We start from the raw sequence: 21,035 nt of genomic DNA on the forward strand, positions 1-21,035 counted from the left end.
AGAAAGAAAAAGACTGGTGCGCACCTCATGCGGGTAAACCCATGATTATGGGAAAGGCATTATAGATGATAATCTCGGGCCAAGTTGGACCCTTACCTGAAAGAGTTACGCCGAGAGCATAACGTCTGTGATGGCATATAGCATAGAGTTGCAGCCTCCTGGTCCTTCTGAAATTTCTGGGAAATCCGGTGTGGAATGAATAGAAAGAAAGCAGGTCAATGACCTTGAAAATGGGACATAAACCGGGGCGCAGACTTCTGAATGGGTTAATACAATTTTATTGTATAGATGCAACGCAACATTAAAGAGAGCTTTTCTAGCCCGGACCGGGTTCTTCGTCAGGCGATCAAGAACTGGGAGCACATGGGATATTAAAACAATAGTGGAGAATCCTTCCGGGTCCAGTGACCGTGCCGGTCAAACCGGAAACAATAATTTTAATACAAAGATGCATTCTAATTTTAACTTTGTAGTAAAACAACATTAAAACACTCTCTTTAATGTTGCTTTGCATCTATACAATGACATTGTATTAACCCATTCAGAAGTCTGAGCCCCGGTTGATGTCCCATTTTCAAGGTCGTTGACTTGCTTTCTTTATATATATATATATATATATATATATATATATATATATATAGATATATATGTATTTTTTATTTTTATTTTTCTGAAATAACAGGCATAGCATATTTTTAGTACCGTCTTCAGGGGCAAAAACACTATGATATGTCAAAAGTGTGTGGGAAGTTTAAGCACACTTTGAACCAAGATCTTGGATTATAAACTCACTGATGTATATTATATCATTCATATTTTACCAAATCACCCACTTATGTAGTATTTCTTGTACGGCTTTCCTAATATCTTTATTTTTCAGACTGTATATAATGGGGTTAACCATAGGAGTAAACATAGTATATAGCAGGGAGAAGATTTTACTCATGGAGCGTGTTAGACCTTTTGTTGGTACAACATAAACACTGCACATAGTAGAGTAAAATATGGAGACCACAACGAGGTGGGAGCTACAGGTGGAGAAGGCTTTCTGTCTACTGATATTGGATGAGATCCTTAGAATTGATAAAACAATATAAGTATAAGACATTATAATGATGGTGGTTGGAATAAAGACAACTGGAAAGCCTAATAAATACATCTCCAAGTGAACAATAAAGGTGTCAGAACAGGAAAGTTCTAGTGAAGGGATAATGTCGCAGAATAAATGGTCAATAACATTGGGACCACAGAAGTTTAGCTTTGTTATAGTTATGGTGGAAATAAAAATAATAGAAAATCCAATGACCCAACAGATAATGACCAATTTAACACAATTTCCTCTTGTCATGATAGAAGAGTAACGGAGAGGATTACAGATGGCCACATATCTGTCATAAGACATCACAGCCAGGAGAAGACATTCAGATGTTTCTGAGACGCCAAAAAAGTAAAGCTGAGTTATACAGTCGTTAAAAGTAATGGTTCCCCCATTATTCAGTAAGATATGAAGCAACTTGGGGACAACATCTGTGATCACCAAAATGTCACTGGTGGCCAGCTGTGAGATAAAGAAGTACATGGGGGTGTGAAGGTTCTTGCTGGTTGACACCAGGGTGATGATCAGGAGGTTCCCACATACTGTGCACAAGTATATACACAGGAAAAGACAGAAAAGGACAATTCTTAAATCTTGACTGACTTGAAATCCTGAGAGGAAAAACTCAGTGACCGCAGACAGATTGTTCTCCTGTGTGCAGAACAGAAGATACCAGAACAAAAAAACTTTATTGTTTCCGTTTATCAACCAAGCTCTATTGTCCATTCAATTCTGATCAATCTGCCATACTGTATATTACAGCTGATATGATGTAATAAAATCTAACAATCCTATTTACATCTAAAGTGAAGAAAGGACCAAAGAGACTATATTTTTTCTCTATTTACAAAACTATATATAAGTGTACAAAAACATAATTTCTGAGCCCAAGATGGGAAAGAAGGAGAAGAAATATGTTGAGATAGAGAAAAATGTGAGAAGACATGAATTAAAGGGGTTATCCAACATAAGGTGACTTTAATACTTTCCTGCCAGAAAGGAATGGAAATGCTTAGGAATGATCCGTGCTTGTGTTGGTGGTAAATGGCTGTGTCCTGAGTCGTCCATAACACTACTGTTTTTTTTGTGTGAATTGACTATTTTATGTTTGTGTTCCCTCCCTCCAACCACAATCCCCAGGATCCCTTGTTTCTAGGTGGGAGGTAATTTATCTCCCTTCCACACATCAGCCACCCCACCCATTACAGCACAGTTGAGCTCCCTGCCATGCTTGCTGTGCTTGAAACTCCAATTTCCTGCAACCCTGGGGAGAATGATTTCACACCCAGCGGTTGCCTTACCCATTGAAAGGTTCCCTTTCAACACCTGTCTAGTGATGTAATGTCTTGGGTCACACTGCAACCTATCAAAGGCCAGAGACAGCACTCACTTTTTATACTGCTAAAAATGAACATCCGGGGCAAAGACCACATAAGAAATGCGAGATCAGCCATCAAACACAGGTACAAACTGTTACGCCGAGCGCTCCGGGTCCCCGCTCCTCCCCTGAGCGCTCACGGCGTCTCTCTCCCTGCAGCGCCCCGGTCAGTCCCGCTGACCGGGAGCGCTGCACTGACATGGCCGTCGGGGATGCGATTCGCACAGCGGGACGCGCCCGCTCGCGAATCGCATCCCAAGTCACTTACCCGTCCCGGTCCCCTGCTGTCATGTGCTGGCGCGCGCGGCTCCGCTCTCTAGGGTGCGCGCGCGCCAGCTCTCTGAGATTTAAAGGGCCAGTGCACCAATGATTGGTGCCTGGCCCAATTAGCTTAATTGGCTTCCACCTGCTCCCTGGCTATATCACATCACTTCCCCTGCACTCCCTGGCCGGATCTTGTTGCCTTGTGCCAGTGAAAGCGTTTAGTGTTGTCCAAAGCCTGTGTTACCTGAACTCCTGCTATCCATCTTGACTACGAACCTTGCCGCCTGCCCCGACCTTCTGCTACGTCTGACCTTTCGTACTCTTGCTTCCGAATTATCATGGAATAACGAGGCTCTCTGCGCGACCTTTAAAAAAGGCCTATCCAGTAGCATCAAGGATGTGCTGGCCGCACGAGAGATTCCTGCCAACCTGCAAGAACTTATCCATTTGGCCACCCGCATTGACATGCGTTTTTCTGAGAGACATCAGGAGCTCCGCCAGGAAAAAGACTTAGATCTCTGGGCACCTCTCCCACAGTATCCGTTGCAATCTACGCCTGGGCCTCCCGCCGAGGAGGCCATGCAAGTGGATCGGTCTCGCCTAACCCAGGAAGAGAGGAATCGCCGTAGGGAAGAAAATCTTTGTCTGTACTGTGCCAGTACCGAGCATTTCTTGGTGGATTGCCCTATTCGTCCTCCACGTCTGGGAAACGCACGCACGCACCCAGCTCACGTGGGTGTGGCGTCTCTTGGTTCAAAGTCTGCTTCTCCACGTCTCACGGTGCCCGTGCGGATTTCTCCTTCAGCCAACTCCTCCCTCTCAGCCATGGCCTGCTTGGACTCTGGTGCCTCTGGGAATTTCATTTTGGATTCTTTGGTGAATAAATTCTGCATCCCGGTGACCCGTCTCATCAAGCCGCTCTACATTTCCGCGGTCAACGGAGTTAGATTGGATTGCACCGTGATTTACCGCACAAAACCCCTCTTAATGTGCATTGGACCCCACCACGAAAGGATTGAATTTTTCGTCCTTCCCAACTGCACCTCTGAGGTCCTCCTCGGTCTGCCATGGCTCCAGCTTCATTCTCCCACCCTTGACTGGACCACCGGGGAGATCAAGAACTGGGACTCTGCTTGCCACAAGAAATGCCTCTCCCCCCCTCCCAGTCCCTTCGGGCAAGCCTCAGTGCCTCCTCATGGCCCCCGTCCTGGTGTCACCCTGTCCCGTGCCAAGCTTCACCCTCTGCCCTCCCTCCCCATTCCCACTCCTGCTGTACGGCCTGCCTTTGAGGAAACCCTTCAATCACTCCCGGTGTCCTCATCCCATGGGAAGCAGTTACCGGACAAAGAAAGGGGGAGACCTAAGGGGGGGGGTACTGTTACGCCGAGCGCTCCGGGTCCCCGCTCCTCCCCGGAGCGCTCACGGCGTCTCTCTCCCTGCAGCGCCCCGGTCAATCCCGCTGACTGGGAGCGCTGCACTGACATGGCCGTCGGGGATGCGATTCGCACAGCGGGACGCGCCCGCTCGCGAATCGCATCCCAAGTCACTTACCCGTCCCGGTCCCCTGCTGTCATGTGCTGGCACGCGCGGCTCCGCTCTCTAGGGCGCGCGCGCGCCAGCTCTCTGAGATTTAAAGGGCCAGTGCACCAATGATTGGTGCCTGGCCCAATTAGCTTAATTGGCTTCCACCTGCTCCCTGGCTATATCACATGACTTCCCCTGCACACCCTGGCCGGATCTTGTTGCCTTGTGCCAGTGAAAGCGTTTAGTGTTTTCCAAAGCCTGTGTTACCTGAACTCCTGCTATCCATCTTGACTACGAACCTTGCCGCCTGCCCCGACCTTCTGCTACGTCTGACCTTGCCTCTGCCTAGTCCTTCTGTCCCGCGCCTTCTCAGCAGTCAGCGAGGTTGAGCCGTTGCTAGTGGATACGACCTGGTTGCTACTGCCGCAGCAAGACCATCCCGCTTTGCGGCGGGCTCTGGTGCACACCTGTAGCCTCTTAGAACCGGTCCACCAGCACGGTCCACGCCAATCCCTCGCTGACACAGTGGATCCACAACCTGTAAGCCGAATTGTGACACAAACACTATAATATGAACTTCACTAACTTTACAGCCCCTGTAGCACAGTCAAATAAAATAAAAAAATCCTGGAATACCCCTTTAACCATGAATTAATTTTACTTATTCAAGGCATTCTTGGCTATAATTTCTTAAAAGCTCAGTGAAGAATGTTACCTTATTTTGATTAAAGGAGAAGGTTTAGTGAAGTCTATGGGCGAACATGAATTGTGTAAGTTTGAGATAAAATTTAGAATTTTAAACTATAAATATTTTGCCAAAAACTCCCGCTCTTACTTTCCCTGTGATTTAATTGTTATTCGTGAAGAAACCTCATTTGTAGAGTACCTCCCTTAGGGTGTGTTCAAAATTTTTTATAGCAGTTCTAAAATTCAAAGCCAGGAACACATTAGGAAAGACTGAGACATCAACTCTTTTAACATCCATTATTTTTTTTTTTAATCACTGCTTTTAACTCCTTAACGACAATGGACATACATGTACGTCATGATGCGGTGGGACTTAACGCACCACGACGTACATTTACGTATGCACATGAGGCGAACAGCGGACTGGGGCTTGCATTATGAACAACAGGTCCCGGCTGTTACCAGCAGCCAGGGACCCGCCGGTAATGGCGGACATCAGCGATTGCACTGATGTAAACTATTAATCCTTCACATGCCGTGATCAATACAGATCACGGCATCTGCGGCAATGCAGGTGTTTACACGGATGATTGGATCACCTACGGCGCTGCCGCAGGGATCTGATCATCCAACATAGCGGCCAGAGGTCCCCTTACCTGCTCTGGCCATCATCCCAGGGTCTTCTGCTCTGGTCTGACATCGAGCAGACCAGAGCAGAAGATCGCCGATAATAGTCCCTATGGGGACTATAAAAGTATAAAAAAAATTGTAAAAAAAAGTTTCTAAAAAAGCAGAAGCTTATGTCACATGCATGTTCATCTTACATGTTCCTATTTTGCAACCAGTGAGTTGTCAGTTTATGTAATGGAATCAGGGAAAATGATGGAGCAGATCTTGTGGGGTGTCCCCAGTATGCAGTGATAAGTACCTACCAAATTGGTCCAAGATGGGATAACTCATAACCTGGAGAAAGGTTCATCAGTACCCAAGGATGATTTGTGAGGGGTGAATACGAGACCATCTGGTATGATCCCACGGAAGAGCTAATGTAGTACAACATACTGAAAAGTTTCTGCTGAACATGATAGAAAGATGTTAGAACACAAATGGAATTGTATCATACTCCATTCCGCTACATAGCTATAGACCAGCAAGAGTTCTACTACTGATCACTGTATAAACATTAGAACAACCATGGAACAATGGAAGGTCAAGTGTATGTGTGCCAATTACCTAGGGAAGAGATAGTACCAGGATGCCCTTTAGGATGAAGACAAGCTGAAGGGGAGGAGACGGGTAATGCTCTACTGCAAACCTTGGATCCTGACATTCATATCACACTCCCCCTACCTGACCATTGTACTGACCATGTCTCCCCCTTCATGGCAGCAGGATGCCCTAATGGCAGTGGCCTCTTTCAACAGGATAATGCACCGGCCACACTGCAGACATTGTTCAGGATTTAGGAACATGACAAAAATCATGTAAACAGCTGCTATTGTGGCAGTAGGGGTCACACAAAAACATTAGGTAGGGGTTTTAATGTGTTGACTAATCAATATACAATGCATTTGAGAAGTTTATAGACCCTTGCACTTTTTTTTTTTACATTGAGTTATATTGTGACCTTGTGCTAATATACAAAAAAAATAAAAAATAAAAAAAAAACATGTTTACCTCCATCATTCTGCAATGGATACTCCATAATGACAAATTGAAAACTGAATTTTAGAAATTTTATTAAAAATGCCCTCCTGTTTCTCCTGATAATCTTTGAACTGTTTCTATACTTTAAATGGAGTCATCTCTTGTAAATTCAGGTCATTTGGCAGGATTTGGAAAGACACATGACTGTTTATATAATGTATCACAGCTGGAAACGTATATCAGAGCAAAAACCAGGCCGTGGGGGGGGGGAAGAACTGCATGCAGAGCTCAGAGACAGGATTATGTGAAGCTATAGATTAGAGAAAGGCAAAATAAAAGTTAATTGTCTCCATCATTTCTAAATGGAAGTAATTTGGAACACTGAAGACTCTTTCAAGAATTGGGCCCCACCAATTTGGTAAGAGAGGTGACCTTGAACCCAGTGGTCACTTTGGTTGAGCTCCAATGCACACAGCCAAGACAACACAGGAGCATAGGGACAACTCTGTGAATTTCCTTAAGGGGCCCAGCAAGCACTCTGACTTGAACCCAATGAAAGAATTCTGAAGAGACCTGAAAATGTCTTCCACCGATGGTCCCCATTCAACCTGACAGAACTCGAGAGGATCTGCAGAGAGGAATGGCTGAAAATCCCAAAATCCAGGTGTGTAAACCATGTGGCCTCATCCCCAAGAAGACTGGAGGCTGGAATAGCTGACAAAGGGGTTTTGACTAAATCGAAAGTAGAGGGTATGAATACTTATGTCACAGCACAATTGTAGTTTTTCCTTTTTAATAAACTTGTTGAAATGTCTTTATTTATTTTAGCACAAGGAGCAGCCTCACGAAATGTGGAAAAAAGTGAAAGGGTCTGAAGACTTTCCCGAATACACACATTAATGTTTATATGTCATGTATAAAAAATCCTGGACCTGCCTAAGATTATCAGGAACATTCAGCCCGAAGCTGTTGTTTTTTTAAATGAAGAAATTAAGATAAATTCTTATAATGTGAATGAGACGGTGCTTCTATGCAAATATTCTTTTAAAAAATTTTCAAGTCCTTCCCAGCATTACTCACATCAGATATTTGTTTAGTCTCAACATTCATTTCCATGTTTCGTTTTTTTGGCTCTTCTTTTAGTTCTGTTCTAAAGATAAGTCCAGATATCATGGAGGACAATGTTACAGCGTCAGCTTCTATGACCACCAGACCCCTGAATGTGAAGCATTACCTGCCGATATTTATCTACAAGATGAAGACAAGGGAGCAGGTAGAAGAACCCCCCGGAGATATCTCTGCTATCGTCTGATGAGTCTACAGGGTTCCAATTAATTGTGGGTTGTTGATGAATTCAGAATTAATGAATATAAAAATGAATATAGTGACGCAGGACATTATTGTGGAGATAAAAAAAATTAGAATCAAGAAGAAAAAAAATGTAAGACTAGTAATTATTAAAAATAGAATGGATGGTTTTGTGTTTTTGGATTGAAAACGTCATATATAAACTACTATTCATGGCCAAAAGTAAAAATGTCTTCTCTCTTAAAGAGGTATTCCAGTAAATGGCATCTTATCCACTATCCCCAGTGGTGGGGGCTACTGCTCCAATCTCGAAAACCTCTGTGCTACCAAGACTGGAGATGTAATGTCATGTCACGCCCCCTCATGATGTCACGCCACACCCCCTCCAATCATGTCTATGGGTGGTGGCATGATGGCCATCATGTCCCCTCCCGTAGACATGAATGGAGGGGGTGTGGCGTGACCTCACGATGGGGCTTGGCGTGACGACACATCTCCAGTCCCGGAAACACAGAGGTCTGTGAGACTGGAGCAGCAGCCCCACATAGAATGCCGGGTGCTGCATGGAAGTCCCAGTGACGGGCCCCCCGCAATTAGACATCTTATCTCCTATCCTTTGGATGGAGGATGAGATGTCTATCACCAGAATACCCCTTTAACCTATCTCTAAATTCAACATACCCAGAGATGTACCGTGTAGGATTACCAGCTTTTACAACAGCATGAATTAGTGCACAGAACAAAAATACTGTTATTAGGGAAAGGGATGTAGTCTAACCACAACAACCAAAGGGCCCCACTTGGCACTAATAACCCTAATAATACATAATTTTTAATTGAATGATTAAACAGTGACATTATATTTAAAATCACCAATATTGCAAATAAGTAAACAAGATAAATCTCAGTGATTGATTGATATGAAGATCAGTATGATAAGCCAAAGGCTCCTTAGGCTACTCAAACTGTGGCAACATTACAGACACATCCCCCCTGACATGTTTCGCTCTAAACGAGCTTATGAACATCAAAATGGTGGTCGTTTGGCTTTTTATATCCTCTGTCATCAGAAGGTGAAACCATATCCACCCAATTATAATGCTCCTTAAAGGGATACTCCACCCCTAGACATCTTATAAGATGTCTTATCGCGGGGGTCCTGCTGCTGGGGCCTCCGCAATCTCTGCTGCGGCACCCCATTTATCCGGTGACTAGCGATGTGGTGCCGGAGGCTCATGATGTCACGGCCATGCAACCACTCGTCATGTCATGCCTTCCCTCTCAATGCAAGTCTATGGGGGGGAGACACCATGTCACAAGCCTCCCACGTCGCAGCCAGCATTCTAAATAAATGCCAGGTGCTGCAGGGAGATCACAGGATGTCCCAGAGGCGGGACCCCCATGATCAGACATCTTATCCCCTTTGGATAGGGCATAAGATGTCTAGTGGCAGAGTACCCCTTTAATAGCTCCTTGAAACAGTATCCAATGGTCCTACTCCTTATAAGAATGACTTCAGTAGGAAAACAGCCAATGGGGTTCATTGTTTATCTATGACCACTAGTAACACTAATGACATATTGCCATCTCAGATCAACATCATATGATGATACTTCCTGTGAGACTGTTTATCCAATAAGCATTCCCCTACCATCTCTACCAATAAACATCCTCCTCTAAACTTACCAGTCATTAGTAACTGACAGGAAACAGCCATCCTTTCAGAGACATCTAGCACATGTGTACTCCTCCACAAGCCTCCTCACATGGAAATAGACTTAGCCAAAAGAACAACGATGTTGGCCCGACATTGCGCACGTATTGACACTACGTAAGTAGCATTCACTCAGGGCCGGCTCTGCCTATAGGAAAAATAGGAAGCTGCCTAGAGCACCCTCTTGATGGGGGTGCTGCTCTGCCTACCACAAGAAAGTTAGACAACCAGCATCCAAACCACTCACTCAGCCAGCAGCATGAGGAGGAGGCTTGTTATAATGTGTCACCCCAGTAGTAAGTTAAGGAGGAGGCTTGTTATAGTGTGTCACCCCAGTAGTAAGCTGAGGAGGCTTGTAATAGTGTGTCATCTGTCATGCTAATTACAGCTAATTACACCCCAAAAATGAATCACTGTTTAATATGCTTCATAGAATAGGAGCATGATGTCAGACATTTTGTGTATGTTCTAAATAAGACATCAAGAAGAAGAAAGATAGAAAAATCAGGAGGCACTCACGTTCGGAAGGTGGATCACGGCTTCTTTATTGTAGATGCGGCAGTCTGCTGACAGCGGCGTGGGACGCCGGAGCGGTAGGAGTAACACTGAGTGACAATTGTTTCACGCCCCTTCGGGCGTTTCTTCAGACTAACCCGTCTCTGGATCTTCACACAGGTAAATACCTTCACCTTGCGTGACGTCACCAGAGGGGGGGAGGTAACTTGTTATACAAGATAAAACAGTTAAAAACATATACAGTGAATTCATAACAATTAATTACATGGAGTGCTACACAGGATTACAAAAACACACTAAGATCTAAACGGTCATTTAACCCCAGATTTCCCTGGGCGTTCAACTCCAGGATTAGCCTGGCTTCTCGTTGTAACAGGGCTCTATAACGATCTACTCCTTCCCTATAGTTAACCCTTTCTATTCCCAGGAGATTTAAACAAGTGGGATCTCCATTATGCTGTTCTAAAACATGTTCTATTAATCTGGGGCTACCATGACCGGTTTTTAATGTACATGCTCCCTAAAACGGATGTTTAGAGCTCTTTTTGTACAGCCTACATAAAACCTTTTACACGGGCATATTATGATGTATACGACGAAACTGGTTCTGCAACATATAGTGTCCTTAAACTGTATAAATTTGCCACCTATATTTACGCTTTTATATATGCATAAATAACTGCACCAGTTGCATGTATTACATTTGTAATTACCCGGTGGCAAGGTTTTACACAGCCAATCACTATTTTGTTTCTTTTCAGTAAACTTACTTTGGACCAATTCGTCTTTAAGATTTCTGGATTTTCTAAATGCTATTAAGGGTTTATTTTTAGTAAATTCCCTCAATTTCACATAATTTTGCACCAGAAACCAGTTGTCAAAAATTGCCTTCTTGTTTTTTTCTGCCATAGGGCTAAAGCGGAAAGACAAAGCAAAAGAAGGTGTATCTCCTTGATTCCTTTGTTTTTTATAATGTTTTTTCCCCTTTAGCAAGTCCTTCCTCTGTTGTTTGAAGGCTCTATCTAGAGCCTGATCTAAAACTTTTGCTGGATAACCTCTAGCAATAAGGCGTCATTTTAAGTCCAGTGCCTGCAATTTAAAATCCTCATCATTGCTATTCACTCTTCTTAGTCGCAAGAACTGCCCATAAGGGACAGCCCTTTTGACATGTTCAGGATGATAAGATTCAAAATGCAAGAGGGAATTGCAGGCAGTGGGCTTTCGATACCCTTAGCATAATGGAGATCCCACTAGTTTAAATCTCCTGGGAATAGAAAGGGTTAACTATAGGGAAGGAGTAGATCATTATAGAGCCCTGTTACAACGAGAAGCCAGGCTAATCCTGGAGTTGAACGCCCAGGGAAATCTGGGGTTAAATGACCGTTTAGATCTTAGTGTGTTTTTGTAATCCTGTGTAGCACTCCATGTAATTAATTGTTATGGATTCACTGTATATGTTTTTAACTGTTTTATCTTGTATAACAAGTTACCTCCCCCCCTCTGGTGACGTCACGCAAGGTGAAGGTATTTACCTGTGTGAAGATCCAGAGACGGGTTAGTCTGAAGAAACGCCCGGAGGGGCGTGAAACAATTGTCACTCAGTGTTACTCCTACCGCTCCGGCGTCCCACGCCGCTGTCAGCAGACTGCCGCATCTACAATAAAGAAGCCGTGATCGACCTTCCGAACGTGAGTGCCTCCTGATTTTTCTATCTTTCTTCTGCTTGACTTGTTGTAATCTGGAGAGGATTGAGCACCACTAGGATTGTTGGACATATGGTTGTGAACGCTGCCTTAGCTCTCAGTATCAGTGCACATATTGCGCTAATTGCCATACACAGCAGCTGTGCCGGTTCTGTGTCTTGGATCCTATCTTGTTCTAAATAAGACCACAATAATTCTAAAGTCTTTACTGCATCTCTAAATGCCAGTCGGGGAGTAGAGATGTCTACTTAGTTTATTTATGGTGTTTAGACAAGAGACTGATAAGGGGTCTGGTTACATTCTCTAAAACATTCACACATCTGTGAAAGAGACCTACATCAAACTCTTATCTTTCCAATAAATTTTGGATGTCCAATTGGAGACTCTATGTCTATGAGAATCCAGGGTTTGATTACTTATAGATGTCAAAAGTAAGACCGGAATTGTTAATAATGGCTCCACCTTTCAAGTGTGGAATGTTGGTTTAAGACCAATTATTGACAAGTTAATCCTTAATGGTAATGATGCTAATTGCTTATGCAATAGCAGCCCCTAGTGGATGGGTAGGTGACATTACACTGAAAGGAAAGGCATTATGGGTGATATGCTCAATGCATTCTGGGTAGTAAAGTGATGTCATAGTCATCACCATATGTACACGCCCAACCTACATTCATTGGGGAATTCTAATTTAGGAGGGTGTGTCTAACTAATTAAAAAGTCTGGTAAACCAGATGTTAGGGTTACTGAATGCTGAAGTCTGTACTGCTCTAACTGAGCAGTAGATTGTAGGCTGAGAACACAAAGACAAAGAGATCAACAAGATGGATGCCATGAAAGCCATGTGAGATACCTGCCAGCCAGACTGATCAAACGGTACCGACCCAATGGCTGTCCCTGACGATGAGATGGACCGTTCAGTGTTCCTCAGAGCAGAAGTATTGTTCTTACAAAGTTTTGGTAAGAGACACAAAAATGGTATTCCATTTAATTAAGACTAATTGGGATAATGTGGTTGGGATTATACCATTTAGAATGGGGAATAAATTAATTAAATAAAATAATGATCTCGATATTGAGATTATAGTTTTAGGATATTGTGTGACTTAATTTTACCTGCAGAAAAATCAAGACTCATAATCTATCAAAGCATTAAATAATTGCTTATACATATTGATAGAATTCCTACTCGCCAAGCTAAGTGTTATAACTATATTTCCCACACAGGAAATTTGATTCAAGTTCGTCCTCCTAAAAAGATAGAGCAAGATCATATATCATTGCTATTTAATTGTCTTAATGTCTTACCAAGATAATGTATAGAAAATAGTCCAGAATGGGGAGGAAGTATATCATAGTTCTTCACTGTATATATCTTAGATGGATTTCCCCATTCTTGGAGTCATGTGATTTGTAGTGGTTAGAAGAGGGCGGAGTGAATTTAGTATTCCATATTGATGTCTAATGATTAGATTTTGCCCATCTTAATATCATGAGGTTCCTCTGAACACAGTGATATGTAACCTTTTTCTTATATGATATTCTAACCTAGTGGCTTTTGTTTTATTGTAACAAGTTACTTACTATTCACATGTATTGTTCTACTATATGTAGTCAATTAACAAGCTTATACTGTTTACTAATATCTAATTGATATTCATTTGCATATGTCATTGTGTTTATTGCTCATTTATGTTCATAATCCTATAACCAATAAATCTGCATACTTTATAATACCTGTGTATTATTGTATATTGCAAAACTACATTCTTAAGCGTTAATGTCATCCCGTCATAAAAAGAACTTGCTGTTATCTGAGGAAATAGACAGACTCAGATGTGAATTGATTAGGTTTGTCTGCAATTCACCAGGTCATCATTTTGATATTTTTAATAATTTTAATGTTTTTTTTATTTTTCATAATTAATCATTTTTATGATCATAATTCATAGTTGAGTTATTAATTCACGACACATCCCAGCAGTAAGATGAGGAGGGGGCTTGTTATAGTGTGTCACCCCAGTAGTAAGATGAGGAGGGGGCTTGTTATAGTGTGTCATCCCAGTAGTAAGATGAGGAGGGGGCTTGTTATAGCGTGTCATCCCAGTAGTAAGATGAGGAGGGGGCTTGTTATAGTGTGTCATCCCAGTAGTAAGCTGAGGAGGAGGCTTGTTATAGTGTGTCATCGCAGTAGTAAGATGAGGAGGGAGCTTGTTATAGTGTGTCATCCCAGTAGTAAGCTGAGGAGGAGGCTTGTTATAGTGTGTCATCCCAGTAGTAAGATGAGGAGGGGGCTTGTTATAGTGTGTCATCCCAGTAGTAAGCTGAGGAGGAGGCTTGTTATAGTGTGTCATCGCAGTAGTAAGATGAGGAGGGGGCTTGTTATAGTGTGTCACCCCAGTAGTAAGCTGAGGAGGCTTGTTATAGTGTGTCACCCCAGTAGTAAGATGAGGAGGGGGTTTGTTATATTGTGTCACCCCAGTAGTAAGCTGAGGAGGCTTGATATAGTGTGTCACCCCAGTAGTAAGCTGAGGAGGGGGCCTGTTATAGTGTGTCACCCCAGTAGTAAGATGAGGAGGGGGCTTGTTATAGTGTGTCATCCCAGTAGTAAGCTGAGTAGGGGGCTTGTTATAGTGTGTCATCCCAGTAGTAAGCTGAGGAGGCTTGATATAGTGTGTCACCCCAGTAGTAAGCTGAGGAGGGGGCTTGTTATAGTGTGTCACCCCAGTAGTAAGATGAGGAGGGGGCTTGTTATAGTGTGTCACCCCAGTAGTAAGATGAGGAGTGGGCTTGTTATAGTGTGTCACCCCAGTAGTAAGATGAGGAGGGGGCTTGTTATAGTGTGTCACCCCAGTAGTAAGATGAGGAGGGGGCTTGTTATAGTGTGTCATCCCAGTAGTAAGCTGAGTAGGGGGCTTGTTATAGTGTGTCATCCCAGTAGTAAGCTGAGGAGGCTTGATATAGTGTGTCACCCCAGTAGTAAGCTGAGGAGGGGGCTTGTTATAGTGTGTCACCCCAGTAGTAAGATGAGGAGGGGGCTTGTTATAGTGTGTCACCCCAGTAGTAAGATGAGGAGTGGGCTTGTTATAGTGTGTCACCCCAGTAGTAAGATGAGGAGGGGGCTTGTTATAGTGTGTCACCCCAGTAGTAAGCTGAGTATGGGGCTTGTTATAGTGTGTCATCCCAGTAGTAAGCTGAGGAGGCTTGATATAGTGTGTCACCCCAGTAGTAAGCTGAGGAGGGGGCTTGTTATAGTGTGTCACCCCAGTAGTAAGATGAGGAGTGGGCTTGTTTTAGTGTGTCATCCCAGTAGTAAGCTGAGGAGGCTTGTTATAGTGTGCGACCCCAGTAGTAAGCTGAGGAGGCTTGTTTTAGTGTGTCACCCCAGTAGTAAGCTAAGGAGGAGGTTTGTTATAGTGTGTAACCCCAGTAGTAAGCTGGCCAATGGGCAGAGTCAAGGTGGTGGCAAAATTAGCTTTTGCTAGGGTGGCAAAAATCCTTGCACCAGACCTGCATTCATTCTGGACATCACTGTGCATGACACTATTCCCTTCCCTGAGCATTTCAGCGAACTTAGCCGCCACAGCGGAGGTACGGAGCCTCTACTGCGCAGAAGCAAACACTTAGTCATGGATCCTCAGGAGAGCTTCTTCCATATATACGATTGTAAGTAGCGTCATAACATTAAGGATTATATGGAAAGTATTTAATATTACAAAATAAAAGATGATGAAAACCATGAGTCTTTACTGCTAGTTTTCAATACTATTTACTCAATATGCATTGACATTATAAGGTAAGGGAAAAGTAGGAGACTTAAAGGGTTACTCCACTCCCCAGCGTTTGGAACATTTAGTTCCGAATGCTGGATGCGGGCTGCGGGGGTCACCACGCCCCCTCATGACATCATGTCCCACCCCCTCAATGCAAGTCTATAGGAGGGGGCGTGAAGGGGCTAATGCTGGGAATCACCGTGATCAGTGATATACGGCATTAGACACGGGCCCTCGCCCATGCTCAGCTCCTGAGCCAGCGTCATAGAAGGGGGAAAAAAAAGACTATTATAATATTAGTATAGTATTGCTATGTGATGGTAAGTGAGTGCAAAGAGTTGTTGCATTTGTAATCCCTTCATGGCCACCGAAATTTTGATTTGTGGCTTACATTTTCTTTTTTCTCACCTTCTGAGATCCATAACTTTTTATTTTTCCATTGAAAAAGTTGGATTATTTCTTTCTTTTTTTTTTTTTTTTTGTGGTGGAACAAGTTGTACTTTTCAGTGGCACACTTTATTTTATCATCTAATGTTAATGTATTACCAAGCAAGAAAAAAATTCACAATACGGTAAAACTGACACGCTGACTTTATTTTAATTCTAATGATATCTAATGATTCTAATGATAATGATATCAGAACATTTTTGTTTTGTTTTATGTTTTATGACACCATGAGCTGTAGATTTTAACTGTGCCATGAGCTGTGTAGGTATGATTTTTTTTTGTCTCTGTAGTATACAGTTAGGGATGAACAAATCGAATCTGACAAATCCGAATTTGTTATAAATTTCAGGAAAAATTTAATTCATAACGAATGTGAATATTGCCGCGATTCGATCACACAAATTGCTTCATCAAACTCCATTTAGTGCGGTTCAGGCTCCAGGGCATCTAAAATGGTGGGTCCACATGTGAGGACATGGGGCAAGGAATCCTGGGAAGGCAGGAACAAAAGTAGACGGGATGACCCTAAATCACATGCAGCATGCAGCCTATCAGCAGCAAGTCACCCCTGTGTTGTCACAACCCTGTATAATCGGCAACCATCTTGTGGCCAGTCACATCAGCGTTCTATTACAGAGAGAGAGTGGGACAGAGAGCAGTCTGTGTTGCACAGAAAAGCTTTTTTTACAGCAGCGATTCTTCTCAAGCTAAATCCAACCAAGAAGCACTGATAGGGAAGGGAGTAAGATTGAGAGAAATAGTGAAATTTTGGGTGTAGTACACAGCGACTGTGTGCTGCAGCACTAGTGGGTACAACAACTGAAAAGCTAATAGTAGCCAGCCAGTTAGGGTGAGCAGAGCACTAAAAGCATTTTGACCTCTACTAAGTGTAACCTGTGCGTACATCTAAGTGGTGTACCATTTTATTCCTGTTAAAGTCTTAAGGGCCTAGATACTGTGAAAGTCTGGCCAAAAGTACACACCTGCTGGTGTTGTACACAAATACTGTTTTAAATGTAGTGAAGCGCTTTGTCCTCCCATCATATACGCACTAAGTATGTAAGGCAGAGAAGTGCCACGACGTGCACATAGGAGTGGCAGAGGCCTAAATTCATCAGGCAGAGGTCGTGGCAGACTGGGGGCGAGTTGCAGCAGGAGTTGCAGCCAGAGACCTGAGCAACCGGTATCAGCTAGCGGTCGTGTCTTGACCAGCAACCCATCTGCCGTCATCGATTGGTTAACACGGTCATCCACTTCATCACAAGTAACATCTGACACCCCCAGTAAACAGTCGGTGGGTTCCTCAGACACAACCCTCAGTTGGAATGGTTACTGGAGGGTAGTCAGCAGTTACTGCCCAGCCAAGAAGTGGAGGAGACATCCGCCGCTTCCTCCGCTAGTCGGGCAAGTAGTGATGAGGAGAGTGGTGTGGGAGGTGGTGTTTCAGGAAAATCAGCTACTCGGCAGTGTGGCAGTTTTTCATCAAGCATCCGGAGGAGGTTCACATGCAAGATATGTCGGCAGAAGGTGAAGGCCAGGGTCCCAATGTTGGCACCACGGCCCCGCATCAACATATGCAGAATCACCATAAAGCGGAAAGGGAGAACCGTGGCTCCGATGTAGTGGTCCAGCCTGCTGCATCACCGAGTGGCACCCCGCTCCCTCTTTCAGCCAACAAAGGCTCCACCACCTCCGCCGAAGGTAGCTGTGTGTCATATCTTTCTTCTGTCGCTCCAGATGCTCCTCCTACTCCTACTTTTAGTCAGCCATTCTGCCAGCAATCCATCCGCAAAGTCATGTCCAAGAGACAACAGTATGCGCCCACTCATCCAACGGCGCAGAAGCTGAATGTGCTCCTGTCCAAGTTGCTGGTGTTGCAGTCCCTCCCTTTTCATGTAGTGGACTCTGCACCTTTCAGAGAATTGATGGCTTGTGCCGAGCCGAGGTGGAGAGTCCCAAGCTGTCATTTCTTTGAGAAGAAGGCAGTACCAGCCCTGCATAAGTTTGTGCAAGACAAGGTGGGCCAGTCCTTAAGCCTGTCAGTGTGTACCAAAGTGCACGGCAGCACTGACGTTTGGAGCTGTAGCTACGGTCAGGGACAATACATGTCCTTTACGGCCCACTGGGTGAATGTGGTTCCTGCACAGCCACAACAGCAACTTAGACAGGTCACGTCGCTTCCTCTTCCATACTTTCAGGCCGTTGGTCCTGTGACAGTGTGCGACTCCGCCTCCTAATCCTCCACCGTGTCCTCAGCCTCCACTGCACGGACAAGTCTCAGTGCCCCTCCAGCATACCATGGGGGAGACTTACCAAAGCTGTCTGTGTCCAGCATCAATATAGACTAAACTACAGAGCGTTGGGCTGTTCTATTGTGCGCATAATTTATCAAAAGCCGCATGACTCTTGATAAATTCTGCGCACGGACTTTGGGATCTATGCTTTAGACTGTATGTAAACCTGCTCCAGCATGGTCTGACATTTCAGCGTACTTTCAGCCGATGAGACTTGTTGCCGAAAAGTCGCTTTTGATAAATTCAGCACCAATGCCTTTTCCCATCTAAAATGGAATGCATCATGTTCTAAAAACCCTCTAAAGCAAAAGTCACAAAATTCAGACATATTTAGACTGTGACTTTCTGTGTGACAAATTTAGGTGGGAAAAACCAGTCTAAATTCTTTGATAAACCTGCCCCCATGTTTGCAGGGCACGGCGGTGTCACGCTGTTTTTCACATGGTTTTCCTTGGCAAACGGAGTCACACAGGAGAAACTGCTAAAAGTAATTCATCAAGAAATGGAATCATGGCTTACTCCATGAAAACTGGAAATGGGAACCATGGTGACCGACAAGAGGAAGAACATCTTGTCTGCGCTGCGACAAGTAAGCCTTGTCGAGCCTACTCGTCTTAAAATGAGTGGCCCCATACACAGGAACCTCTCCCTATTTTTACCTAAAAACCCTGGGAAATGGCAGTATTTGCAGGTGGAAAGAGGGAGAGGTTCCTGTGTGGGGCCGCACTTTTTAGGGCAAGTAACACTTGCCAAGAAGGTAATTAGTAATGCAAGAGTAGGGCCTTACAGGTGAAGTTTTTACCCCCACAGGTTACAATGGACCATACGTTGTTCCCTTCCACCTTATAGAGGTCTTTGCATCACATCAGTACTTCAGTGGTGTACTTTGTGCTTTGTTTATTTTGTTATGTCAAAACTGTAAAAAGATTAACCCCTTCCTGACCCTTGATGTATTTGTGCATCATGTGTCAGGTGAGGGTAATATGGTGCGAGCTGTGAGTTGGGTCCACGTCTTAAACGGAAGATGTCCATTGCTATCGGCAGCAGACATCTGCCGATAATAATGGACATCGCAGATCGCTCTCATGTCCGTCATCTAAATGGTTAAATGCCACAATCTATACAGATCACAACATTAAAAAGTCGGCAATCTCTGGCATCTAGGGATCCCATCATGATGATTTAATTGCGGGTTGCCGATAGTTTGCTTGGGAATATCTCTATATCTGCAATGCAATGCTTTGTTTGCAAGTATAAACTTAAACGGGTACTCCGCCATAGACATCTTACCCCCTATCCCCGATCCCCCGTGATCTCCGTGCAGCAACCGCATTCTATGTCGGGCTGCTGCTCCAGTCTCGGAAACCTTTGTGTTTCCGGGACTGGAAATATGATGTCATGCCATGCCCCCTCCATTCATGTCTATGGAAGTGGGTGTGGCGGCAGTGTTCGCCAGTCATCGGGCATGGAACGGAGTTCGCCACAGCGGATATTAATATCAATATTAACTATGGATAGGGGATAAGATGTTTTCAGTGGAGTACCCCTTTAAAGGGGTACTCCAGTTGAAAATAATTTTAAATAAACTGGTGCAAAGTTAAACAGATTTGTAAATCACTTCTATTTAAAAATCTTAATCCTTCCAGTACTTATCAGCTGCTGTATTTGGGGTTGAGCTAATATTTGAAAACAGCTATTTCTGGCCTACAGAGAGCCACAATAGGGGGCGTAGAACACTTTGCCTTGCTGTAACACACATAGGGAGTCTGCTGGGTTAGTGAAATGATAAAGTTATTCAGTATGACATGCAGATTAGAGGTGTAGCTATTAGAATCACAGTCGCAGAGTGGCACAATGACAGAGCCTGGAGGTAGCATCAGTATGAGGAGACAATATAGGGGCTGAATGACAAAGCGTGAGGGTGGCGGCAGCATGAGGAGACCATATAGTGGCTGAATGACCCAGCCTGGAGGTGGCAACAGCCTGACGAGACCATAGGGCCTCACAATTGAAAAGATTAAAGCTATTTTTTTCAACATTTAAATTGAAGATTTCAAATAGATGAACCTAAAAAGTTTTATTTAATGTGACAGCAGAATGAGGAGACCACATGGCACAATGACACAGCCTAGAGGTGGTGGAAGCATGAGGAGACCATATAGTGGTTGAATGACACAGCTGTCACTTACATGCAGGAAGAGAGAGAAAGATGTCATTATCAGATCCACCTTGTCTCTGTGCAAAGCCCTCACTGAGACTAGCCCCCACCCTCCTGGAAGACAAACACCATGTGATTTCTGTCTTGTCTGGCTTCACAGCCTCCCATCCCCGTGTGAGGATCTTGCTGGAAAAGAAACAGCCTAGCATCTCCTCAGCACATAATGCTGCTCTTTTCCTGCTGTAGATCTAATCACTGACTGCTGCCATTCAGAGCGTAGCATGATTTATTGCTGGGAGGGAAGGAAAGTTTGAAAGAAAAGACATGTACAGTTTACAACAATAAAGCATGCACACAGATAGCAAAAGCAATTGTCTGGCAGCCATTACACAGAGCCACACTGACTGCTGGGAGTTGTCTGGGCTGCAAGCAAGGAAAAAGAATATTCAGGAAACAACAGGGGCCACAGGAGCTGGTAAAAATCACACGGATAACTACAGGGGACACAGAACATGTATTGTGGTG

General features: G+C 44.0%; 1 protein-coding gene across 1 annotated transcript; it reads right to left on the minus strand.

Moving 5' to 3' along the window:
* Window positions 1-817: 817 nt before the first annotated feature.
* LOC130367188 (olfactory receptor 11L1-like) lies at window positions 818-1,822 on the minus strand. The gene has a single exon (XM_056569591.1). It carries the CDS (start codon window positions 1,820-1,822, stop codon window positions 818-820), a length of 1,005 nt encoding a protein of 334 aa, XP_056425566.1.
* Window positions 1,823-21,035: the final 19,213 nt, after the last annotated feature.

Source organism: Hyla sarda, chromosome 4, assembly GCF_029499605.1.
Source record: "Hyla sarda isolate aHylSar1 chromosome 4, aHylSar1.hap1, whole genome shotgun sequence".
In the NCBI taxonomy this organism is placed as follows: Eukaryota; Metazoa; Chordata; class Amphibia; order Anura; family Hylidae; genus Hyla; species Hyla sarda.